Source organism: Opisthorchis viverrini (genome assembly GCF_000715545.1).
Source record: "Opisthorchis viverrini unplaced genomic scaffold opera_v5_563, whole genome shotgun sequence".
NCBI lineage: Eukaryota > Metazoa > Platyhelminthes > Trematoda > Opisthorchiida > Opisthorchiidae > Opisthorchis > Opisthorchis viverrini.
In genome coordinates, this window is record NW_008752224.1 from 134,200 (window position 1) to 140,403 (window position 6,204).

At 44.4% G+C, this 6,204-nt stretch overlaps 1 protein-coding gene across 1 annotated transcript in view; it reads left to right on the top strand.

Annotated features, from left to right (window-relative positions):
* T265_15515 (hypothetical protein) overlaps nt 1–2,738 on the top strand; it is a gene marked incomplete at both ends in the record, with an annotated part of 91,484 nt that extends 88,746 nt beyond the window's left edge. Inside the window, one exon of the mRNA XM_009178464.1 lies at nt 1,730–2,738. Within this exon, the coding sequence (XP_009176728.1) occupies nt 1,730–2,025 (296 nt within the window). The remainder of the gene's footprint in view (nt 1–1,729) is intronic.
* Nucleotides 2,739–6,204: the final 3,466 nt, after the last annotated feature.

A 6,204-nucleotide genomic window follows, 5' to 3' on the forward strand; every position in this document is an offset into this window, starting at 1 on the left:
TCTGTTCGCCCGCCTTATGGCAGAAGTTAATCTTGCTTGGTTTCACTTCCCGAGTAATGGTTCAAAGGCTGAGTCTTCTTACCGTGTCATTTAACCTTTGGTTTTGATAGCGAGAGAACATTCTATAAGTGATATCAGTGTCATTCCTACTATGTTTTTAAACTCACAATTAGCTCTTGTGGCTACGCTGCCGTCGGCTGCACGGCTACTGGAGAGAATAAGGTAAGGTAATTGAGGTATGGTAAACGAATGAGGGTAAAAGAGAGCTAGCTTCGGCAACACCAACCTAGATAACCCTTAGATTTACCGCAATACGTATTAGCTTTTGTTTGTCACAAAAATGACAGTAACCTTGCTTGCTTTATAGTGAAATTGAATCTAGGTAAATGAAACCTCCTCAAATGATGGTCGGAATTGAATCCGAAATGTTTAGTACGAAGCCTACGGTCGGCGTCTGCCATCTCAAACACTGACTTTGGCCGTTCTTGTTACCTAACTGCAAAAAGTTGGACGCTCACTTAAGTAGATAGTTTCACACCCGGGCGTGGATGTAAAGACCGCAAAATAAAGTATGGCTGAAACGCCTTTTTAGAGGTCTAACGATAAAAAGAGGGTACTCATATGAGAACAGCAAACAGCAGTACGGTTTCGACGCATTCAGTACTAGTTTCTGTAGCAGTCCTCGGCTGCATTGTGTCCAGAGCTTTAGAAGTCCACTTTTGAATTCCTAGCCTTCCACTCTGCTCGCATGGCAAACACCAACACTATCGTTCTGTCACGAATACGTGCGTGTGTGCCCAGTTGAACGAAGCGATTTTCCCAAATCTTCTCTAACTATCCACGAACAGCAAGGTAAATTCAGACCTGTACCCAGTGCACTTTCCGTTTACACTAAATTTATGTGCATAGTTGAAACACAGGAACCGATTAGTATAGTTTACTCTGTCTTCAGAAGCGTGAGTTCATTTACGCTGACAATCTTTTTTACAACTGTGCAAGTATGTTGGCACGTGAGCATAAAACCTTTTTAGATGAACACCCAAGTCTCTGACAAAACCTGTGAATTTTGCATACCTGTGGTGAAACTAACACCGAAACAAACAGCTTTTGCAGTATTCCGACTGGAAGTTAAGGGAAAACCAACGAGTTGTCACCATAGGGACAGATTTAGTCTAGTAACGAGTTTGATACTAATAAACTCTGCTTGAAGATGAGCCTGTTCGTTCATTGATGTTGGAGTATCCAAGACTCAAATCATGAGTACTTTCGGGAATTTCTGTACACATTTTGATATGTTTTTCTGAACAGTGGAACTCCACCTCGATTTCACTCCAGTTTGGTTGTGATGAATACTTGAGGGAGCGTTCATGCTCAAAATTCACGTCTGGACGCACGTAGCCCTGCTTGCCATAATGTGACTTAACTGGTGAGCGAGCTAGACAGCATTTGCGGACAGTCAAGTAAATAGTACCCTAATCTGAGTCATAACATTGGTGCAACTCACATGACTAACTGCACAGATTTGAACTCAGCATGACACTTTGCGGAGCTGACTAGGACTGAAGGGGAGAAACTTATACGAGTGTCTGAGAGACTCCGTTACACTCGCAATCATAATGAACTTCTGTGGGACCATGGAACACGTTCCACCACATGCCAGTAGTTGGCGCAGTCGAATAACTCTGGTCCTTATGTCGTTCCTCTATCCTTTCCTTCCTTTGCCCTTTAGAAAAAGATTTGATAAGACACCAACTGAGGGAACACCTGCCAAGGAAATTTGCAAAATCAGCGGTAGTAGCGCGAAATGGTGCATCAATCAACGATGACGACGACGATCATGAAGACGGTGATGAGACTGATGGCGACGATGAAGACCACGGTGATACAGAAGACAAGGACGGATACGACGATGATGATGACAGTGGAATAGAGGACGACCAACACCCTCCCTCATTGCTGCGTACCCAAGTTAACCGCGTTCTCCGGTGGATCGAAAACGTCGTTGGTGTGGAAAATTCAGATTAGCCTTGCAAAATTGTCACTGCATGTGTACTTTGTTATCTTTCCATCCCATTGTGCCCAGAATAGTTTACGGACTGAAACGTTGTTGGTCGAACATAGATTAGTGCATAGCTTGATTCTTTTGAGGAGAAATACGAAAGGATGGAAAATTCAGAAAAAGCAAAGAGTGGTTAGGAGAATTCCTTCTCTCCGGTTATTTTGCCTAATCAAAAGGCATTCGTTCTTCCCTCTACCATATCCTGTCTCTCTTCTCTCCATGATAAAAAACGTCCGCTCCTCTTCCCATAAAAGTTAATTCCCCAAGACCAAAACTCCCCCTTTCACCGATTCACTCCTTATTCCTCCGTTCATTTCGGTTGTAGTAAAGTGTAGTAAGTCCGTCCTTCATGTTCTCACTTCTTTCCTGAACACCAACAGTACTGCCTTGTTTGCCGTCATCAAGTCAACTTTGAGCCCAATATTTTTGCCTTACGTTGTCAATAACGAGGGGATTTATTAGGCAGTGGGATTGAAATGAGGAGTCTACGTTCGGACAAAGTACTGCTGGTCTGCTACCCAATAATCCAATGTTGCCTGAAGACTTGCTGCATCAACGTTGACACTTCAGTCGATAAGTACTAGTTTTAGCGGTGTGTGTGAAATTTGCGTTCACATCCCTCTCTTTTGAGCACTTTTCTGCCTGTCCTGGCGGAACTATCGTAGCCAGCCAAATAAAAGCTTAAGAGCACCGGACACGATTTCTGCTGTTGTTAGACCTTGCAATGCCAATAATAGAGGCAAAAGATTGTGCGAGTGAAAGATTGCCACCGTATTCGCGAGCGAGTGCAAAGGTTACACGGACTCTGAGGTATATAAAGCCTACTTTCGACTTTGATCCACGTTGTCTGATCGGCGTTCGGTGAACACTGATATTCGTCGGCCATTTCTGAAATGATTGGCTGCTTGAGCGTTCAGTCGGAAGCTGGCTTTCTGGCCTGGATGCTTGACGGTTTCCCTACTGCGACTCTGGTTGATTTTTGGATCTCAGTAGGCTTCGAGCATTCCGTTATAATTTCCAGGACTCAGACCTTCCTGACAGTTCTATGTAGTGCACCCAGGAGTCTAGTTACCAAAACACATGTGGATAGGTGTTTTTATGACTGAGTAAAAACCTGGGATTGCAGCTGATGGATCACTGACGTTAGTACCTTTGAAATCGGAGTTAACAACCTGGCTATTGCCTCATTCGCTTACTTACTCCATCTATGTGCCTACTGATTTCCAACCGTTTTCTCTGGTCACGGTCTTGGTACCCTTCATCCGTCGTGCTACACTTGCCGTTCCGCTAGACAACGGTATCATTGATGTGTGTGCGTCAAGTGCATCACACTGCATCAACTAACATGCCCCATCTGTTTGTCTGCAAACATATCCTGAATTGCCAAGAATGTGCATACACCATCGATCAGAATCACGAGGTTGATTCCACATAAGACGACCGCAACACAGACCTTTGCCCTTTGTTGATTACGATCCACCGACCAACCAGTGAACAATGGGCACCAGCCAATAATCACTATGCCTCGGCAAGAAATAAGCTGATCTGCGTGCCTGTGGAAAGACCCGGAATCAGGATAGGGACTGGTCACTATGGCTTGGGTGTTTGAACCCGATATCACACTGAGGCCTCGTTTGGTGCCGTTTCACACTTGCTGTTGATTGAAGACAATGTGACACAGCCTTGCTCACTAACCGTGAAGACTCTCATGCATGTCAAGCCTATGGTGAAAACGTTATATTGGCCGAAGAACCCGCCGCTAGGTTCCACTACGATTACCTGGGACCACTGCTGCCCCTCCAACAGCTAGAAATCATTATCATGGTCTTCGACAGTATGACATAGGCGTTCAACGCCGATGCTTCGCTGCCGTACAACCATGATTTATTCGAAAGCTATAATGTAAATAAAAGAATAAAGGTGGGTGTGGATGGGAGTTATCGCAAGCTTACTACAATCATTCCGAGGTGCCTACACCTCCAGACATTCACTCAGATAATCAGGGTAGAAACCGATAACAAGAACGCCACTGATATCGGTTGGCAGCCATATCTCGAAGAGTCTCCAACCAGGCGCAGGGGATCACGTGGTCCCCATCCTGGAAGGCGAGTAGCACCGACAGCACCCAAGAGTTTCGTACTCTCCTTCATGACCCTCTATTAGGTGACGGGTTGGCCACCTCTTTGCTCCCGCCACTTTGAACTGGGCATGGAAAACAGCACTCTCTTCGGCAAACGATGGTTAGACATAAGCAACACGTCCCAACCAATGCAGCTTCTGGTGCTGGACACATTATTCAGTGGAAGTACCCGTTGCACACCCGAAAAATCGCTAGCAATAAGTGCAACAATAAACCCCAGTGATTTCGGTCATCGTTGCGGTGTCAAATTAGCCACAACATGACAAACGCTTCTGCCGCCCAGGTATTTGGTTTCTCATCCTTAAGCCTATAAAACAAACCGACATAAAATCCAAACTGGGAACTTGTAGCACGAAACCCGTGGCATGGCTCGATATGTGTGAGAGAGAGAGGGCGGGCTTCGGGGTTTTGAAGACTGGTAGGACGGGGAGAACATTGCGGCACTGTTTGGTGCGAAATGACAGGCAGCTGACTAATGGGTTAGTTTTGGGTACTGGAGCTGAACTCCCAGACGACGCAGGGTTCAGCACAGAAGTACAGGATATAACTGATCGGGTTGGAAGAGGTCTAACGGAGACGCCGTAACTCACTGCTGAATTTGAAAAGTTATTTTGACAACACTGAACATGTACCTCAGTGGATGCTTGCTCACACTGAAGAAAGTGTATCCTATGTCTGAGCTCCTGAAGGAATGGATAGTGAACAACTGACGAAGAGTCGCATTTTGATAGCTAAGAAGTTACAGTGAAGATAGACTGATCGTTTGGGTAGATAAAACTAATGTTCAATCTAACTCTGTATGGATACACGAAAATATATGGCTGTCGCTAGCAGCGAAGGAAAGCATTTGCAAATTTTTTGTGCAGCATCAGCTACTGACTTCATTGGTTTTACTGTCAAAAAAAGATCGTATACGCGTCAATGCTGCAACCATTGGATGTGGGTGCTGTTGAATGGGTGGCGTTTACAAGATCTCAACAGACCAATCTTTGTTTGCGATACTACTCTGTGTCTCTCCTGCTTGTCTTCGCAAGGAATTACTCTGGTACTTCGACTCCTACGGTCCCGTTTACCGACTATCAGTCTGACCGAGGATGGTCGTTGCTCACCACAAATCTGCCCAAAGGATCAACAGTTGATACATATCATTGCCACTGCTGTTCCTCGTATATGACTTGCAAAATGAGCCTGAAGCTGATACCGCTCCGTTATGAAATGTTTTACAGGTGGAAGGGGATTTGATGGACATTAAAACGGGAAATTTGAGTATACACAGCACGAACAAAGAATAGGGTAACATGCGATTACATACTTGTTTTAGCCAATGAATGATGAATGAATTTCAGGTCTATAAGACTAAGCTGAGCAAAGCAGGGACCATACTTCCCCATGGTTACAATTCTATCATCATAGGTACGATCCCTCAAGTATTACCTGAACTGTCACAGATTGCACGAAACAAACAAATAATACCGTTTTTCTTTCACGGTTACATGTTTCTCAATTTTCGGATGTCCACTCGAGACAAAAAAATCTATGCTATTATTGACGCTATCCATATAAATGTATAGTAATACATGAAAATAGCTATATTCACCCATACATTAATTCAACATGCTTTGCTAGTTGTTATGTAAAATTCGGTTATTCAAGACCGGCCATCCTATGATTCAGTGAGTCGTGGATTTCCCCACCAATTACTGGGATAATTCTAGTCATGACAGTTTGCTGGCTTTGACATTATTCCGGACGTACCATTTGTGACAGGGCGCCAATCGGGTTGACGGGATGTACGTGAATAGTTTATATCTTCCTCAACGGCTTAGTCTTGTTGTTCAAACTGCACAGAAAACGCGGAAGCTACCGGTTGGAGGACGACCTATTCATCCAGGAAAGGAAGAAGTACTGTAGGACTTCATAAAAGGACAACTGAAATGAATCTAGTTTGCCAATGGATCCTACTTAAGACTAACTTCTGAATGCTTTTTTTTACCAGGATAGCCGG